At 46.8% G+C, this 20,216-nt stretch overlaps 1 protein-coding gene across 6 annotated transcripts in view; it reads right to left on the bottom strand.

Moving 5' to 3' along the window:
* Positions 1–20,216, bottom strand: part of LOC135913489 (hemicentin-1-like) — a 708,068-nt gene that overhangs the window by 256,678 nt on the left and 431,174 nt on the right. For all 6 annotated transcript variants that reach the window (XM_065446058.2, XM_065446055.2, XM_065446056.2 and 3 more), the window contains 2 exons: positions 15,422–15,536; positions 10,903–11,190 (listed from right to left, as the gene is read on the bottom strand). In XM_065446058.2, coding sequence (XP_065302130.1) covers positions 10,903–11,190; positions 15,422–15,536 — 403 coding nt within the window. The remainder of the gene's footprint in view (positions 1–10,902; positions 11,191–15,421; positions 15,537–20,216) is intronic.

Raw genomic sequence — 20,216 nt, 5'->3', positions numbered from 1 at the left:
AGAAAGCAGAATGCTTCCAAGTGTCCCAGCTAACGTTAGTCAAGCTGTTCTACGAAAAAAAAAACAATTTCAATAACACCGTGCAAGGTACAAGAACTATGGTGTTCGATCGTCAGAGGTCTGCCTACCCAACACGGAAAGATCTAAGATCGTATCTTGCATCTTGTTTTTCAAATCTTTCTTTTATCGTTGAACCACTTGGCCAATGGTAGCAGCGACACCCTGTGTAGACTCAATAAAGACGGAATGCATAACTGTAACGAAATAAATGACATTACGCACGCAAGTTATGAACGTGCCGAAATTCTTGAGCACCCTAAACTTCAAATTGGGCGAGCGCCGTCCCCAAATAAATAAAAACAGAAAAAAAGCCAACGCTGAGGCGAAGAAATACAGTTACGTCTACGCTTGAATTGCGGTAGAAATGAAAAATCTCGCAATGATTATGCATGTCTGCAGATACATTTTGCCTTCCTGCGTTTAGAAAACTATCATTATTTCGAAACTTAAAGATTAAGTGTAATAAATAGCGCCACAATGAACGCGTTAAGCCACAAGCACGCGAATTAGACAAATCCATCGACTTGTCATGGTAGCTGAAAAGATATATCGCAACGCCAGAGTTCTCTCTAGTAATTTTTGTAGGAAGATACACAAATTTCACAGTTTTCCAGATGACTACTAAAAAGCCATGTGATGCGATGGTTTATGGTGAAGAGCCCACCTCTCAACTTGAGGCTGCAGTACAAGATTCCATTACGGCAGCTGCACTGCAAATCATATCTCATCTGATCAGCAAGTGCGACCAAACAATGTGCGCAAGGACACACAGAAAAAAAACTACAAGACTATCATAGCACTAGCTTTGATCGGCTCTTTCGACTTTCGGTACTTTTGATTATAACGTACACCCCCCTCACCCTCCCCGCGAGACACACGTATTCAATGCAACTTTATGATGTATTCTAACAATTTTCCCCCTGTTTGCGGCAACAGTTCCACAAAAAATGTATGGCTAAAAAAGTCCGTTATTATAAGCCGAATGAAGTTCACATTTTTCTTGTAAATACTACAGTAAAAAAGTGGTTTAATGAATGTATAATGATACCGTTACTTCGTTTCAGCTCTCAAGGTGAAATACATCAGCTGTGGAATGATGCTCTGAAATATTTTTATTGAAAACTCCATAGTAGGCCTGACATAGAAAAGTACTATAATGATAAGGTGGGAGATCTATGAAATGATGGCAGAGTACGTAAGTGGAGCAATATAATGCAGAAGCGCGTACGACATATAATACAGGGATCCCGGAACTGTTATGTTAATCAGGCCCCTTGGTAATGTGTAGATCTTTACGGGAAGAATTGGGTCAGTGCGCGGAGAAGCGTGGCATTGAAAGTGAGGGCCACTGCTACTGCTTAAAATTTAGTTAACTTTAGGAAGTCGCTGCAGTTAAAACAGCGTAGTCCAGAAGTCAGTGCCATTTAAGAAGTTGCCTTCTTGTGCACAGCAGCTAAATTGTGATGGGGAACGGGGGTATAGTTGTGGATTGAAAAAAAAATGAGGGGCACGGAGAATTTATCATAGCAAATGTAGAAAGGTGGGCCTGAGCATGTATTTCCTAGCCTGACATTCTGTTTAGGAGAAAGAGAAAAGAAAACGAAGTCGAATGCTAAATGATGAGGAGGATAGAAAACGTTCATTCGGAGCTAGGTGCGGAACGAACGTCGTTTGCTCCGCTCCACTTACAACGCTGGTTCTAGTTAAGCGGCTGGCGGTTTTCTTCTTTGTTTTTGGGCTAATTGAGTTTGACCTTTTGGTCTTATATCTGTTAACTTGTTGGAGTAATTTCCTACTGATCTGCAATGTCTCTCTCATCGCCAGACCAGGAGGCTTCTTCCTGGTCGGCTTCTATTCCTTCCCCTGATTGGCCCGGTCGATCTTTTTTTACGCATTGTGACGAGCAGCGCACCTGTGGATTTAGTCACGATTGATGGCGGAGTGACTCGCATGAAGAATCCCAAGGCAGTTCAAACCGAACTCCGGGTGGCCTCGGCCAATTTTCAGCAATACACCGAGGTTCGACAGTATGGCCGAGGAGGCATTCTTTGGTGTTAGTCAGACCAGGTTTGCGTTCAAGATTGACTCAAGTGCGATGCTTTTGCGACACGTCCGGTGAGCAGTTTCGTTCCTCATCACCTTGCATGTACCAAAGGCCTAGTCCACCGTGTCGACATAAGTCTATATCCGGCAGAAATTTCGGAAATGTTTTCAGCGGCAGGCGTGTTTTCTGTGTATCGTTGCAGCCGTGTCGTTAATAATAAGCGCATGCCCACAGAAACAGTCAGTGCTACTTTTGCTGGAATGAACCGCCTATCAGAAATCAAGGCATGGTCACTTAAATACCGAGTTGAGCCTCTATCGCCTCGTGTCCTTCAGTGTCTAAAGTGCTGGCGGTTTGGGCACTCCATAAAGGGTTGCAGGTCCAACGCACGATGCGGGATTTGTGGAGAAGGCCATAATTCAAATGACTGCTGTTCCCGAAATTAGTCCTGCTGCCTTTGCAGTGGTCCCCAACCTGCAGATGAGCCTAAATTCCCTGCAAGGTCAAAAGAAGTGCAAATGCTCGAAATAATTTAGAGACGTCGATGCTCTCGTCGTGAGGCCATTGGAGAAATTCAGAGCAGGACTCCAGGGTATGCTGGTATAACGGCCCGTCAAACACTGTGTATAGAAGAAATCTCTGAGGCTGTGGCAGCTTCCGTAGAAAAGGCGCTGGAGAAAGCCATGGAGTGCATTGTGACAAATCTGATCGACTCCCTTGTTCAGGGGCTGTCCTCACAGCTAGCTCCGTGGCTTCAACTAACTAATAAAGCCAATATTGAGGATCTGGCGTCGGGTCTACCGCGGAGTCCACGTATTGAAATATTGACCAAGCAACCATTCACTAATAACGATTCATCAAAGTTATCAACTTCTGAGAAAGTCGACCACATCTGTCTCTGCGACCCTGATGGGATGGAAAATCAATATGTCGAAATGGATCTCCGATCTCTCCAATGAACAAGGTCACCGTTAGAGAAATAGTCTAGCTCTCCCACCAGCTCCAAGGCAAAAAATATGTGTGAGAGATTCCTACTAAGAAGTACTTCTTGAAAGAGCGTTTTAGACCAAGCAGTCACTGTTGCTCGGATTTATTCACGACAGGAAATTTAACAGTAATTCAGTGAAACTGCCATTCCATACTTTCCGCTGGAACACATTTATTATATCTTGCTTCTAAATATTCTCCCGATATTCTCACGACGACAACCAAAAGAAGAACCAATTAGGCATACGATAGTATGGACGCCGGGACACACGGGAGTGGCAGGGAACCAAGAGGCGGACAGGATAGCACGAGGGTACACTTATTACCGAGCATCCAACGTAGGCGACCACGAAGGGACCGAACCTGTACCCCAAGACTATTCGGCGATACTAAATTACTACAAGGGCTGCCGAAAGCTGTATCCACCACCGCACAACTGCTTTAGCAGAGAGGACTCTGTCGCGTGGAGGCAGCTACAAACGGGTTCGTACCCGAACCTAGACGTACTCAGCAAAAGGTATCCCACACAATACAATGACAAATGCCCCTGGTGCCACGAAACACCCACGCTCTATCACATAACGTCTTCTGACATTCCAGAAGATAGACGTGGTACCCGTTATACCAAACCCGAGTGCGGAGCAATGGGAGGGAGTGCTCTCCAGCGATCGCCAGGTCGACCAAGAAGGTCTGATTCGGCGAGCACAATTGGCAGCAGCTTCCAGCGGAGCCCTCGACTAAGGGCAACCGACCGTTGTGATAGAAGATGGACGAAGCCATCTGAAGACCGCAGAAGACCAGCGAATCTAGAGCTAATAAAGTTTTTCACTCACTCACTCACTCACTCACTCACTCACTCACTCACTCACTCACTCACTCACTCACTCACTCACTCACTCACTCACTCACTCACTCACTCACTCACTCACTCACTCACTCACTCACTCACTCACTCACTCACTCACTCACTCACTCACTCACTCTCCCCTACTGGAACACTGTTGACTCCGGTACTAACAGTGATCACTTCCTTATAATTTCTGAACTGATTACCTCTTTAATTAGTTTTTAATTTATGCAAAATTTAAAAATGCGTTAACATCAGCTTTAAACGCTCAAGAGGACATGCAGAGGGATATCAAACCAATGAACTTGTGCTCAACTCTATAACAATAATCAAAAAAGGCTCAATTTGTTGTTCCATCTACTAAAGGTGCATCATATTGTCCGTGGTAGAATGATTACTGCAAGCGAGATTTGAGACGTCGAAAAGCTGCGCGGAAAAAGCTTTTATATAACCAATGATCTGTTAATTGGGCTGATTTCACATATATAGCTACTACATTTTAGGGAACAGCCTCAGAAGCTGAGGACGATTATGATTCAAAGTACTACACATATATTTCAAAGTCTAGCAATAAAAATCCGTTTCAATTTCTTCATTCTCGTTAAGTTATGCCAGCGCCCGTGAATATCGATTCAGTCATTCTTCCGACAAGCATAATTATCAGTCACTTCAGAAAATGGCGCATTGACTTGCACGACGTTTCACGTATAAATTGCCGATAGGATTTTCGAAACCTCCCTCAGGAGACTAATTTGTAGAAGTAAATGCGACAGAGCTTGCGGGTATTATGAGATCATTACCGTCGTCAGCACCTGGTCCAGATGGCAGTACAACAGTAATGCTAAATATTTTGTTTGATTATGTACCTCAGGACCTACTAAATCTAGTAAACTTTTTATAAAAAATTCCTGGGTTCCAAGAGATTGGATAGTAGATAAAATCCCACTGTTGAAGAAAAAAAACAGGTGGACTCGACATAGACAACGTAAGAACAATTTCTCTAACTTCCAATGTCGTCAAATAATTAGAAAGGTTTGTTCACGGCCGTATAACAAATTTTAAGCAGAATGATACACTACGAAGTCTTCGTCAGATTGAATTCGGTTTCGGCCGCTAGATGTGGTGCGCCCATGCAGATTGAGAGAGCCGCATTAAACTTTCTCGCCGTAAACGAGAGTACGCAGCTTTGGTGACGCTAGATGCAGCAAAAGCATTCGACTCTGTAGGATATGGTATCCTATTCGATAGGCTTCAGTCCGCGAATTTCCCGAATAACCGCTTGGATCTATGAATTTATGAGGGATAGAGAGTCTTATTGTTAGCAACACGGTATTTCGATGTCTAAACACAAGCAGACAACAGGTGTGCCACATGGTGCCGTTCTTTCCCCCATCTCACTCAACATTTTGCTAAGTATGATTTCTTTGTCTCCGGAAGTACATGTTTATGTTTATGCGGACGATATTGCATTTTTTACGTCTGCAAATAATATACATTCACTACAACAGTCATTGCAGAAATACTTAGGAATGCTGGAGACATGGCTAGAGGGGTTATGTATGTCGTTTAAGATTAGCAGAAGTGTGGTATTAGTATTCCCGTTAACTGCACAGGCGCATACGTCTTTACAATACCGACAGAAAGTCATTCCCCAAGTTGACGAAGTACCTCGGTGTTATTTACGGTAGCAAGCTCACCTGGCGCAGTCACATTGAACATATTAAAACAAAGGCAGAACGTGCCTTAGCTAGGCTCCACCGGCTCAGCCATCATCAATCGGAATATCCAGGGATAGCTTACTGATGATATTGACACGTGTGTTTATATTTATCGGGCGACCAGGTTTCACCGCCTAACAAATCTTATCGCGCAGCGCGGGACGCGCTTGCATGTATCCGAAGTTTCTGGAAAGTTATCGATGCTTCTATCCGCAGTCTGTTGTTGCCGAACCTTGTGTTATCTGATTTATTCGCCTGACGCGAATGATGTAGAACTTTATGGAAGGCGCGCGGGTCCCAACGATTAGTCTGGAACATTCGACGATTGTGTATAAAAGCCGACACGCTTGAACCGCTGATCAGATTTTCTACGATCGCCGACTGTGTTCGCCGCTTTCGTTGTGCTATAAGTGTAGCCTGTTTTGTGGGCACAGGTTCGCCCAATAAAAGCTGGTTTTGTATTCCACCGTACTGCTTCTTTCTTCGCCGTCACTACCACGTGACATCTGGTGGAGGTGCTTTACGTCAATGTACCGGACGCCCCCGACAAGCCGTAATACAAGCCCGGACCGCAAAGACAACACCAGCGCCGTCCCGGAACATCGAGCAAGCCGCCGTCTTCAACAGCTGCCCCCGGAGCACGGACTTCTACTTGAGAAGACCTAGAAGATTGTGGACAAGGCAACCCCAATGGCAGCCCCAGCATCCCCCATCGTGCTGCAGCAGCCCAGGGAACCTCCGACGTTCCGCGGATCAACATTCGAGGACCCGGAAACCTGGCTCGAAACGTATGAGAGGGTCGCTAAGTTTAACAGTTGGGACAGCGACGACAAGCTGCGGCATGTCTATTTCGCATTGGAAGACGCCGCCAGGACGTGGTTCGAGAATCGGGAAGCCACCTTAACGACGTGGGACCTTTTCCGAAGCGGCTTCTTGCACACGTTTACAAGCGTCGTGCGAAAAGATCGAGCCCAAGCTCTACTAGAAACCAGAGTGCAGCTGCCAAACGAGACGATCGCAATCTTCACGGAGGAGATGGCCCGTCTTTTCCGGCACGCCGACCCGGAAATGTCGGAGGAGAAAAAAGTTCGCTTCCTGATGCGCGGCGTCAAGCAAGACCTTTTCACCGGACTTATTCCTAACCCACCGAAGACTGTGACTGAGTTTTCTGCAGAGGCGTCGAAGATCGATAAAACTCTGGAGATGCGCACCCGGCAATATAACCGCCAGGGGCACACGCCGCAGTATGCCATCCAAGGACTAGGTTCGGACGACCTTCAAGAGACCATCAGGGCCATTGTGCGCGAAGAACTGCGCAAGGTCCTGCCTTCGTCGCAGCCTCAAGTGGCCTCTATCGCCGACATCGTGAAGGAAGAGGTGCACCGATCCCTTGGAGTTCCTGAGGTGCAACCAGAACCACCGCAGCCGGAAGCAATGACCTACGCCGCCGCCGTCGCCCGCCGTCAAGGCCCCCCTGCGCGACCGCGCCAAGGTCGTGCAACACCGCAATTCCGTCGTCCACCGCCGCCGCCGCCAGCGCGCCCACCCGTCGCCCAGCGCACCTATACGAGGAAGACGGACATTTGGTGAGCCCCCGACCACCGCCCGCTCTGCTATCACTGCGGAGAAGCCGGCCATGTGTACCGCCGATGCCCATACCGCGACATGGGACTGAGAGGGTTCGCCGTCAACGCGCCGCGTCCACAGCTTGGGGAGCGCCCACGTGACATTGCCGATTACCTAGCCGCTACTCAATGGAGCTCTCGACGACCGTCCCGTTCGCCGTCACCAGGCCGCTACCTGTCGCCGCAGCGCCGTCCATACACTGGCCCAGCCCGGGGCCGCTCTGCGAGCCCATACCCGGAAAACTAAAAGCAGCAACCGATGGAGGTGCGGTTGCTGTTCGTCGAACTGACGAAGATCCTCCGCCGCCGACGAAGACGACGAAGAGACCATCTCGACGACATAACGACACGCCGCCGTCCCGACGAAGTCTGAAGCCAAAACTACACCGACGAAAGACGACTTGACGACGCGACGTTCCAACCTCAGTTCAACACGACTCAGCGGTGATCCAACGCCAAGACCTAACTGCAATGCCAGACAAAGAACAACCGACCTCGACGTGCTTCTCGACGGCCATGCAGTCACTGCCTTAGTCGATCACCGACCGAGGAACGGCCTTTACAGCGGAGCTCACCCAAGCCATTCTGAAATAGTCAGACAAGGCACAGGAGGACAACGGCTTACCACCCGCAGACGAATGGTCTTACGGAGCGGCTGAATAAGACCCTCGCCGACATGCTAGCGATGTACGTCGACGTCGAACACAAGACCTGGGATGCCGTCCTGCCGTACGTAACATTCGCTTATAACACGGCGGTGCAAGAAACAACACAGATCACGTCGTTCAAGTTGGTTTACGGCAGGAACCCGACGACGACGCTCGACGCCATGCTGCCGCACGTAACGGACGAAGAGAATCTTGACGTCGCTACCTATCTCCAGCGCGCCGAAGAAGCCCGACAGCTCGCCCGCCTGCGAATCAAGAACCAGCAGAGGACCGACAGCCGACACTACAATCTCCGACGACGCTTCGTCGAGTACCAGCCCGGCGACCGTGTTTGGGTATGGACCCCTATACGCCGACGAGGACTGAGCGAGAAGCTTTTGCGTCGCTATTTTGGACCGTACAAGATCATCCGACGTATTGGTGCACTGGACTACGAGGTCGTGCCAGACGACATTTCGCTGTCACAGCGGCGCCGCTCACGACCTGAAATTGTCCACGTTGTGCGGCTCAAGCCGTACCACCAGCGTTGACGAACTTTGGGATTTCGCGTAACTGACCTTTGGACTTTATTTCTTTTCGTTGTTTTGTTACTTATGTTTAATAAGTGTCCCTTTGTGTTTCGCTCTCTTTATAGCATCGGGACGATGCTTTTTAAGAGGGGGGTATTGACACGTGTATTTATATTTATCGGGCGACCAGGTTTCACCGCCTAACAAATCTTATCGCGCAGCGCGGGACGCGCTTGCATGTATCCGAAGTTTCTGGAAAGTTATCGATGCTTCTATCCGCAGTCTGTTGTTGCCGAACCTTGTGTTATCTGATTTATTCGCCTGACGCGAATGATGTAGAACTTTATGGAAGGCACGCGAGTCCCAACGATTAGTCTGGAACATTCGACGATTGTGTATAAAAGCCGACGCGCTTGAACCGCTGATCAGATTTTCGACGATCGCCGACTGTGTTCGCCGCTTTCGTTGTGCTATAAGTGTAGCCTGTTTTGTGGGCACAGGTTCGCCCAATAAAAGCTAGTTTTGTATTCCACCGTACTGCTTCTTTCTTCGCCGTCACTACCACGTGACAATATGTAAAATGTACGTTCGGCCCATATTAGAATTCGGCTGCATAATATTTTCCGGCGGTGCCGCCTACAAAATTAAACCTCTCATACTTTTAGAAAGGGAAGTTCTACGATTATACTTCGGGCTACCTAGATTCGTTGCCAACACTGTTTTATATCAGGAACCTCATATACCGACCTTAGATTGCAGATTCCGCATGCTTATGGTTCAGACATTTTTATAACTTTATGACTTTTTAAAAGACGTAGGCAATATGCATTTTTTAGAGAACCGTCTGAGTTTTTTCAAGTTACGTGGAGAGATCACACAGCCCTCAGATAACTTTTGTGCACGCACAGTTGCAACAACTGGATGTGTCCATACGTCAACTTATCATTCAAATATAATGCCTTACCACACCTCAAAACTTAGTTCGAGGACATATTTCCCAATCATACAAAAGTAGTACCTAGTGGACATTTAATTAATATCTTACACGACCACCTACACCAGCTAGCCACTGACAATATAACAGCTGCTGACGCTTATCTGTGCAGTGAAAAGGCAGGAGTGTGGATCTTCTCTGAATATTTTTAATGGTCTTACTCTCTTCGCCTTCCCGGCTTCACACCGATATTTCAGGCATAATTATTAGCGATTGTATTAGCATTACAACAGCTTCCCCAAAATGACCCATTAGTTGTTATTGTTGTATGTATGCACAGCACTTACTGCATCTTCAAATTCAAGAATTAAGCCAACATTTCGTTCGATGACACCTCCGTACTTCCGGCAAGCATACTTGCTTCGGGTACCGGGACATCGAGGGTTGCACTTGAACGTATTCGCTGATTCACTCGCAGGAGCATCCCTCAATGGCCCTATCATATCTGTTTTGCCGACGTCAGCTTACATCACCACGGCTCGGTACAGAAATTTATCTACATCGAAAATTGTGCAATATCCATGCTAACATCGTCTTCTGAATTCCATCATCTTTGTTTGTCAGGGAACAATAATTGGCGTCCTTTAAGGCAAGTGGAAGTTTCCTTTACGAAATTCGGATGTCGTATACCACCTCTAAATTTTTACTTGCACAGGTTTGGTCTCGCTGTGTCCCGTCTATGTTCTTTTTGCAGTGCACCTGAATCTATTAAACATTACTTCTCTCGTGCTGCCGATTTTCTAGATAAAGTGAACACTTAGAAAACTCATTTCGAAAACTTGGGCTATCACTAACCTTGCCACCAAACTTTCGTTTGGGGCGACTTCACTGGGATTGAGCCACAAGGATGCATTTCTCGTACTTTAAAATTTCATTAGAGAGACAAAAAGAGTACCTTGCTGAATTTCTAAAATTGTCAATTAACTCCATTATTTTATGTCTTTATGTTAAATTATTTTGCCTCACGATTCTTAACAGTAGTTTTTTTTTTAACTTCTAAGTCACATTACTCCCACGCACTGCTATACAAATTCAGTTTTAATTCTAAACATGTCGGAAACCACCTGCTTTTTTGTCCCTCCCCCACAATGGGTATGGGTCAGTGCTTGGAACACCAGACAAAAAGAATGGATGCGTAGATGGCAATAGCCGACCAACGCAGTGATCCGTTTCCCAAAATAATGTCTCGACTCCACCCCAGTACTCTGTAAACAGACTGCCAGGTACTTGAAACTCGGTTGCCTGTGCTTTGTGTCTGGCCTGCCAACGTGTGCGAGTGTCATACGCTGACTTGTACGCTAGTAGGTAACGGAAATCTAACACTATGGGATAGTGCTGCTTCGAGCACATGACCTGGCGACTGAGGAGCAAGAATGGCTACGAGTGCTGCATTCTAGACAACTAAATAAGCTGATGCAATAATTAAAAAATAATGACAATAAGCACAGACCCATGACGTCGAGGATGAAGTCAATCTCCGCGGTACCGGCCGCGTTTCCCGCGATGCAAGTGAATTTTCGATCACCCAGCTGCACTCGCTGGATGATCAACGACTGCGGGTCTCCGCTGGGCACGTCGATGCGCGGGTCAGCGTCGTTGGCGGTCACCACTTCGGGGCCACGCATCCACACGATGGTGGGCGCGGGCTTGCCCTGGGCTGGGCAACGCAGTGTTGCCATGGCCCCCTCCACCACCTTCAGCCGCGTCTCCAGGTTGCGAGTGGGTATTGAAGGGGGAACTGAAATGGGGGGAGGGGGATAAACAGTGCATTGACAAAAGGCGACACATCGGCTTGCCCGGTGTTCTCACTATACATGTCGACTGCATATTGCCCCACGTGGACCACTCGCACCAGCTGCGGGAAGGGGGAATGAATGAATGAATGAAAACTTTATTTTTATGTTGAGAGTCAATGGCGGTGTGCCTCCCATTTGTTGAAGGGGCCCCTGGGTAGCCTGTTGTGGCTTCCTAGGTGGTGTTGCGGTCATGTGTGGCTTGTCTTGGACCCATGCCAGGGACTTGTGTGTCTTCTATGCAATGGGGTGCTAGTATGGGAGGACCAGGACAAGATTTTGTCGAAACACTCGCAACACAGGTGCGCGGGAAACGTGTGCCATATTGTGCGAAAAAACTTGCGCGAAACGGAGTGGCTAGATTTTAGTGGCGACCATGTGAAGCCAGTAGGCAGCGAAGTTTTGAAAGTAACGACATGCTTTCCTTGCTTTCATTGCCTGTTGGGTTCACCTGCTTGCAACGCCACTCTCACTACCGGTGGTTGAAGTGCAGTTTCTAGTCTAAAGTGCCGCTTGTCCAGAACTGTCGACATGTCGACAGCACTTAGAGAAATCTATAATTATTGTCGGTTTAACATGCTAGAACCAAAATCAAATTATGAGGCACGCTGTAGTGGAGCAATCTTAATTGATTCTGCCACCTGGGGTTCTTTAACGTGCTCCTAAATTGAGCTGCACATTGCTATGGTTAGAGTGGTAAAGCCTGACATGGGATTGCAACGGATGAGGACAAGTGCTGTTGTAATTTCTTGTTCTTGTACGTCATTGATGCCGCACTCAAAGTGCGGTGCTAACTTGCGAAGTTTGTCTCTCAGCGACGCCAGCAGCTGTTCACATCAAATGAATACATCTGACACTTTCTTTGGTGCTTGCGATGAAGCCACATCGACAACACAATGCTTTTAATACATGCACCTAAACGTAATAGCTAATATCTATTTTGGCACATCCGTCACTTTCATGAGGGTACGCAGCAAATGGCCCATCGAGTGTGGTCACTGTGTTTCAAAATTATTTTTTAAAAGTCGCACTTTCGCCCGAAAGGCGAAGCATTGATTGTGATAGTAAATTAGTAGGCAGCTATACGAAGTAAGGATAGTCGCTTTATCAGCCGTCAAAACTTTGAAACATTCGCTTACTATACCTGAATTAACAAGCGTGGTGTCAGCGAGCACATGCAAACATAAACATATAACACCCGATGACCGCGGAAACTCGCTGTCAGAACGCTCGAGTGAGGAAGCGCGTCAGCAGCAGCGAGCGAATTGACCTTCGTGATGCCTCTCGCTTCAACGCAAACTAGCCGTCGCAAGCACGGCGGATACGATACTACAAGTACTCAGCACGCTGTCCCCATCACAGATTGCCTTCAAGATAGGGCCCGCAGGGCCGGGCCATACGCAGCAGCCGCACGTGTAAAAGGCCCCTCCCCGTCCCTTCCATCCCCACGGTGCATTTCGCGCGACAGAAGACGGCGCGCTTCGTCCCTGCTTTCCTCCGTTGCGCGCGTGAGATTGAGCCGCCATCATCGGCTCTTCCTCGCACGCTTTCACTTGCACATACTTCATACGGCGCACGGCGACGATGTTATCGCCCTTAGAGTTTATACGGAACATCACGGTAACGACGACGACAGAAATGCGCCTCGAGTGTCCATACAATTGCTATCGCCATAATAATCTATCCTGCTTGGGCCGCATCTTCATTTGTATGTCATACAAATGCGTGCCGCTCTTCAGTAAGACGTTGTGTTTTAAAATACTGGCCGGCCCGGTGAAACAGACATTCAGGGATGCTCGTTTATTTGGGTTTTGCTGGGCATAAAAGAACTCCAAACCAATGAAAACTTGCTGCGCAGCAACTCCACATCTGTGTGACCTCCTCACAGTGCCACTTTGGCATGCTGGAAACGCGCGCAATAATTGCTGTTATCCCAAGATGACGCGTGAGAGAGATTATGCAATATGTAAGCTATAGGGTCGCGTGATCAGTAGAAAAGCGTGCTGGCACATAATGTGTGCGATTATCAGGAGGAAGCCGAGCTGACATATTGTGCGCCCTGGGTGTCCTTCAGTTTTGCCGAAACTCGTCTAGGGGAGAAAGAAAGCGCCAGAATCATTCCACGCATGAGCATCCACGTTTTTTCGTGCGTGTTAATTATAATATGTAAGGATAAATTGTAGGCCTTAGCGTACCGAAGCTGCACAGTGTATTATGAAGGACGCTTTAGTGGAAGACTCAAGATTAATTTTGGCCAGATGAGTTTTTAAACGTGCACAGCACACGAGCATTACTGCAATACGACCGCATCGGAATGCATGGCCGCGACCGGGCTTGAAACTGCTGACCGTGCTCAACAGCTCAATGCCATATTCACATCACACAAGCCAGCACCGCATTAAGATTTATGAAATGACCCTATGATCCAGCGAGCTTCAGTAAAACCTTGAGTGCTTTAGAGAAGTATCGTCGCTTGAGGGTCGTCCGGTACACATTGAAAATATTTCATCGCCGGCATTACTATTCTTTGCATATTCTTCAGAATTTTCTGCGTCTGTTTTCCGATTTACTGTGTTTTTTATGGAATATATATATGGGAGCAGTTTTCATTGTGCGCCTAAAGTGCAAGAAGAACTGTATGTGCGTGTAATTGTGCACTCGCACTGCTTTTTGTATATATGTGCGGTATATTTTGTTACCACTGTTTCCTATTTTAATATAGGTGGGTGCTGCATGCTGAGTGCCTCCTGTGTTCAATTTATTATTGTGATAGCAATTGTATGGACACGACAGGCGAAAGTTCACCGTTGTCGGCGGCGTCGGCGTCAGGCTCCGTATAAAGTCCAATCCCACCCAGCGCGCCTCATGCCATGGGTGCAAAAGGAAGAGCATGCGTAGAGCTAAAACGGATGATGGCATGATGCACGCCCAATGTAGGAGGTCACATGATAAAGAGCGCGCTAGTCGGGCGGGTATGAGGCGAGCGCGTGGTACCATGATCGAGAGCTCGTTAGGGGGGATACAGGTGAGCGCTCGTCTCCTCCTATAGCCCGGCCATGCGCCACCCGTGCCCTATTTTGGAGATAATCCGGAGATAAGAGCCGTGATAATAGAGAGTTTTAGTTTAGGGCACACAAGCCGCGTGTGTCCCCTAAACTAAAGCTCTCTAGTGGCTGACGGCTGCATGTAAGCTGTCTTTTCGCGAGCCTCGTGATAAAGGTCGCGTAGTGCCCAACTTTCGGAGATGCGTTGAAGCGAGAGGCAGCGCTAAGCGTTCGCTCCCCTATGCTGCCCTCTTCATCATGCCAGCGCTGTGACAGCGACAGTTCGCGGTCATAGAGCGATACTTGTTCGTGTTAGCCTGTGCACGTGAGACCATGCTTGTTAATTTAAATAGTAGGTGAATGTTTACTGCAATTTATACGACCGATAAAACTACGAACCTTACTGAAAAATTTGCTACAGCTATCAATGCTTCTGCTTTCGGGCGAAACTGCGACATTTTTTTATCAGAATTAATAACGACACGACAATTGCGGCGATGGCAATGACCGACATATATTAAGTAGAAGTTATGTGAATACGAACCAATAATAGAGTATTTTTGTAGCGAGCCTTAGCAGTGTCTTCTCTTTTTCCTAACTATTCATTGAAGTCGCCAGTAAACTTCGATTTACCTTTCATACTTAAAATTTTCCATCTACAACTATTAAAAATAAATTTTGGGGTTTTACGTGCCCAAACCACGATTTGATTATGAGACACGCCGTAGTGGGTGATTCCGGAGTAATTTGGACCACCAGAGGCTCTTATCGAAATGCGGCCGCCATGGCGGCGATACGATACCGCGACCTCGTGCTTAGCAGCCCAGCACCAGATATAAGCAACCACGGTGAGTATCTACAGCTATCTCCGTAACTTCTTTAATTTCATTGCAATCTCCTTTTCTTCCCGCTATACATTTGCAACACGGCAGGGGTATACCTCCACTCCTCATCCCGATATATCTTGGGTGTCGACCAGAGGGCCCTTTTTAACTGAATGACGTCACGTGGCGTATAACGACCACTCGCTCTAGTAGGCCCGCTACCTCTTTCAATTGAGCGCGTTACAATAAAACCGCGGGGCAGGCGCAGCTGTCGTAAAGCTGGCTCCTTTCGGATACTATGTACTCACCGAGTACCTCGAGAATGTAGTCCAAGGAGGCGCGTCCCACCGCGTTCACTGCTTCGCAGGTGTAGATGCCTGCACTCGAGGGAAGTGCCGGTCGGAGTGTCAGTAGGCGGCCTCCCTGCGAACCGATGATCACAGCTTGGATACGAAACGGCACACATGCCCAGCACTCGTTGATTCAAAGGGAAGAAAAGTAAGCGCTAAAGCGGACAGCGCATGAGAACTTTAGCGCACCGCGATGCCTTACACAAACGAGGAGAGTCGAGCGAGCAGTTTTATCCTTCAAAAAAATAAATCAATAAAATAAGGAGAGAAACAAGAACGCGACAGGAAGTTTCAAGTTGAGGGACGTTTCGGAAGTAAGTTTCGTCCTTTTTTTTTTTGAGAGAGAGAGAAGATGGTATATACAAGTTGAAACAAAAATTGGGTGATAAGAATCCATGTTTGTTGCTGGCTCGACGATGGAAGGAGCGTCATCGGAGGAGGAATGACGCATGAACAGAGCTCCGAAGGAGAGTAGCAGCAGACCGGCGTGTCCGAGGTTGTTCAAGTACAAGTTACGGTAGCATACATACGTATGCTGACAACGCGGTGGCCAATAAAAATGCGTTCTGTTATGCGGTATGAATGGGCAGTTGTTCCCTGCATTGAAACCTGCACTCTCGGTATGTCACTTCCGAAACAATGCTGAGGTGGAGCAATTTGGGTGACAATTCCTTGCATTGCAGGGCACCGAGTTTTACCAGAGTGGTTTCTTCAAACTGATTGCACGCTATGACAAATGTAGAAATGTCGGTGGTGACTATGTGGAAAAATATCGCAAGATGTATATATAGTTGATGATGCCATGGTGTTTCTCTTTATTTTTTTTTGGGGGGGGGGGGCTGTACAATGACGAAACCTACTTTCTCTCGTATTTATTGCTAATGTATATTAGTCGACTGGTTCAGGTGGAAGCACAGCCTCCCTGGGCGCTTCTCCGTGTTTTGCCTATTGCTTCAGTATGTCCTGTCGAACATAGCCACTGTTTTATTCCTCTGGCATTTATGACAGCTAGGCGCTGGCCTTCCTTCACTGTGAGTACACTACTACTGTACGGTATCGATGGCCCAGGCAATTTGTGAATGCTTACGCAGGCGTTCTGAAGAATTACCCGCGTATACAAAGTCGCCCAGCTAACATTAGTGAAGCTGTTAAAAAAACTGGTATAATATACGATTATGAGACCTTGGGTGTTATGTCATTATTCTTTATGCACCACATAAATTTCTGCGTACTAATTACTTGGATAGTTAGATTACTACCTCATTTTCTTTAATTTTGAAAATTAAGCCGGAACTTCCGATGGGAAAACAGTTATTGTGCCCCAAAACATTTAATTAAGTCGCAAATAGATGAACGGGCACATGGTGATGCTTTACTCCATCCCCTTTCAGGCCTTGAGGCCACCCCTCCAAAAATACATTTTTACTATTACCACTACTACTCCGTCACCACCCAGCAACCAACCACGTGTGTGATACCCTCGAGTGAGGATCTTTCAGCGTGCTGTGAATAGTAATAAAGAAAGAGAACTCTGACAAAAGACATATATGATGACTATCCATGTATGAGAATAGCCTAAAGATGTCGTGCATGAGGCGTGTATAGTGGTGAGCAATGTCAATGGGAACTGCAAGCTTCTGTTCTACAGAAACAATTACTCGTGATGTGTGAATTCGAATCTTTCATTTTACCACGCAGCAGGCAAATTTCCCTATAACGCTCGATGGCATTGAGCACTTTACTGCTTTGGATGTGTGTTTTGCCACTAGAGCGCTTTGAAGGCAATTTTTTTGTTTCCTTCCATATTGTTGCAGGCTATTGCAGCCGGGCTCCTCTATTGCACTTCCCTATGGACACGCTGCGCTTTCTGGTGGCTCCGCCTTGAAGCACGGGCATACCCAGTGGTCCATTCAAGGTTACGAAAATTGGCCCCGTAGAGGTTAATTGAAGAGCGGCAGATGGCCCGTCTCACGTACGTGAACGGGCCACATTTAACCCTGCACAACGTTCGGGATCGGCCGAAATTTTTAGACTGCACTATCTTCGGGATTGGCCCACGTTTTTGGTAGGATATCTGGATAACTAATTAGCCGGAAAGAAAACTGATCTGGCAATGCAAAGAATGCTATTTGTATGAATATCTCCATATTTCCAGCAAAAGAACGGAAGGCAACGATACATTACACAAGAGAGCGTGGTAGTAAGGTTTCCGGATAGCAAAACTCGTAAAATATCTCGTGCCTTTTCGGCCTGGAGGCACAGTTTATACTAGATTGAAGTGACAGCTACACACACAACACGTCAGTTTTCGGCCGAGCGCTTTTGCAACGATAGAATTGGGAATTTAGTGTACCGAAAACTCCAGTAGACGGGTGTTTCCACCAGTAGCAGAAACACGAAATCCAGAGAGTGCGTCGGCGATTGTTCCATTCCGATCCCACGTTATACACTTTCACAGCCATAAGAGTAATTCAGTCAATGCTAGAGCAATTGCAGCTGTCTAGTGCTGCTTCGGAGAAAGTGTGCGCACAGAAATTGAGTTTATAGTATAACGCAGGCTTGTTGAACTGCATTCGTAATTCGCCGCCGCAGTGTCTTGCTCCGCGCAAGGGTTAAGGACGTATCAAGTATATATTGCGTGCTTTTGTATTACCTCTATGCTAGTGTCACTTCCAGACTTGCTAGGATGTTTCCTTTGAGTTTATTGTCGGACGGTCGCTTTCTGCCTTATCATTTCCAGTGCGCGCTTATTGGCTGGTTGAGCAAAACCGGATGAGCTGATCGGCTGGTTGAGTGATCGTCTGAGAATGTGTCCTCAGGACTGCGATTCATATGTGTATTTCTTTCTATCAGTGCGCCTGCTCATCTGGGACCGCATTGCCACCTCGTGTTCTCGATCAGAACTGAGAATCGTGTGCGGTGCAACTTGTCCTCGCTTTTCGCGTCTACGTTCTAGTGTGCTCAGAACTTAATGGGGACTTCAGCCGATTCCGCTCTGAAATTTGCGAAACTAACGGTGCTTGTACTCTTAGTATAATTCTGTATAATTATTACTAGAATATAAGCAGGAGTAGCCGCCACTAAAATAGAGAGAGAGACAGAGAGAGAGATACATGATATGCGAAAGGCAGGCAGGTTAACCGGAAGATAGATATCTAGTTTGCTTGCTACCTTGCACTCGGGAGGTGCAAAGGGGAGACGAAAAGATGAAAAAAAAATAAGAATGCACACACATAGCTGACGGAATCATATTTGCGTACTTTCATTTTTTAAAAGAGCTGTAATGTCTCAATTACAGAAAGCTCGTTTAGTTGTCGGATAAACGTAATTTCAATAAGCATAACTTCGATCGACGAAATATGAAAAATAACCCAGATCAAAAACATAGATAGATAGATAGATAGATAGATAGATAGATAGATAGATAGATAGATAGATAGATAGATAGATAGATAGATAGATAGATAGATAGATAGATAGATAGATAGATAGATAGATAGATAGACAGACAGACAGACAGACAGACAGACAGACAGACAGACAGACAGACAGACAGACAGACAGACAGACAGACAGACAGACAGACAGACAGACAGACAGACAGACAGACAGACAGACAGACAGACAGACAGACAGACAGACAGACAGACAGACAGACAGACAGACAGACAGACAGACAGACAGACAGACAGACAGACAGACAGACAGACAGACAGACAGACAGACAGACAGACAGACAGACAGACAGACAGACAGACAGACAGACAGACAGACAGACAGACAGACAGACAGACAGACAGACAGACAGACAGACAGACAGACAGACAGACAGACAGACAGACAGACAGACAGACAGACAGACAGACAGACAGACAGACAGACAGACAGACAGACAGACAGACAGACAGACAGACAGACAGACAGACAGACAGACAGACAGACAGACAGACAGACAGACAGACAGACAGACAGACAGACAGACAGACAGACAGACAGACAGACAGACAGACAGACAGACAGACAGACAGACAGACAGACAGACAGACAGACAGACAGACAGACAGACAGACAGACAGACAGACAGACAGACAGACAGACAGACAGACAGACAGACAGACAGACAGACAGACAGACAGACAGACAGACAGACAGACAGACAGACAGACAGACAGACAGACAGACAGACAGACAGACAGACAGACAGACAGACAGACAGACAGACAGACAGACAGACAGACAGACAGACAGACAGACAGACAGACAGACAGACAGACAGACAGACAGACAGACAGATAGATAGATAGATAGATAGATAGATAGATAGATAGATAGATAGATAGATAGATAGATAGATAGATAGATAGATAGATAGATAGATAGATAGATAGATAGATAGATAGATAGATAGAAAAGAGAAACAGAAGTGATGAATGAAAGGGAATAAAAGAAACTCGCGGGACAACTGCCGGTTCTTACGAGATCTGGCACCATGCACATCACGTTTTCATGGCATGCATACTACATCGTGCGAAATGCGGACAGGCCGCAAGTGCCCATCTACGCGACGTCATTCTTTTGTCATTACCAATTAGTGGTCAGATAACGAAGTTTGCGGGGGCTACCGGTGACCTGCGATATAGGTACCGCCAGCCAAAGAAGTTTGCGGACCATGGGATCTCAGAAAAAGTTGAACCTGAGTAACTTGTATCAATAGTTAGCAAAACTTTATCATAGCGTTGTTCGCATGTACTAG

Source organism: Dermacentor albipictus, unplaced genomic scaffold (assembly GCF_038994185.2).
Source record: "Dermacentor albipictus isolate Rhodes 1998 colony unplaced genomic scaffold, USDA_Dalb.pri_finalv2 scaffold_14, whole genome shotgun sequence".
Taxonomy (NCBI): domain Eukaryota; kingdom Metazoa; phylum Arthropoda; class Arachnida; order Ixodida; family Ixodidae; genus Dermacentor; species Dermacentor albipictus.
The sequence above is the reverse complement of the archived record's forward strand: the minus strand, read 5'-3'. Positions and strand labels throughout refer to the sequence as shown.